Source organism: Austrofundulus limnaeus, unplaced genomic scaffold (genome assembly GCF_001266775.1).
Source record: "Austrofundulus limnaeus strain Quisiro unplaced genomic scaffold, Austrofundulus_limnaeus-1.0 Scaffold25527, whole genome shotgun sequence".
NCBI lineage: Eukaryota > Metazoa > Chordata > Actinopteri > Cyprinodontiformes > Rivulidae > Austrofundulus > Austrofundulus limnaeus.
Window position 1 is genome coordinate 1 of NW_013977929.1, and position 226 is coordinate 226.

At 47.3% G+C, this 226-nt stretch overlaps 1 protein-coding gene across 1 annotated transcript; it reads left to right on the forward strand.

Annotated features, from left to right (window-relative positions):
- Nucleotides 1-3: 3 nt before the first annotated feature.
- LOC106512860 (protein krueppel-like) lies at nt 4-223 on the forward strand (the record flags this gene model as incomplete). The annotated part of the gene is made up of 1 exon (XM_014001374.1): nt 4-223. A coding segment is annotated over one exon (220 nt), but the record flags the coding sequence as incomplete, so codon positions are not given.
- Between the last annotated feature and the right edge of the window lie 3 nt (nt 224-226).

Sequence of the window (226 nt, forward strand, 5' to 3'; positions counted from 1 at the left end):
ACCTGTGACCAGTGTGGGAATGGATTCAAACGAAAGGCACATCTGAAGAGTCATCTATTCACTCACACTGGTGAGAAGCCCTACGCCTGTGACCAGTGTGGGAATGGATTCAAACAACATGCATATCTGAAGCGTCATCTACTCACTCACACTGGTGAGAGGCCCTACACCTGTGACCAGTGTGGGAAGGCCTTCAAACACAAGAAATATCTGAAGTTTCATCTAC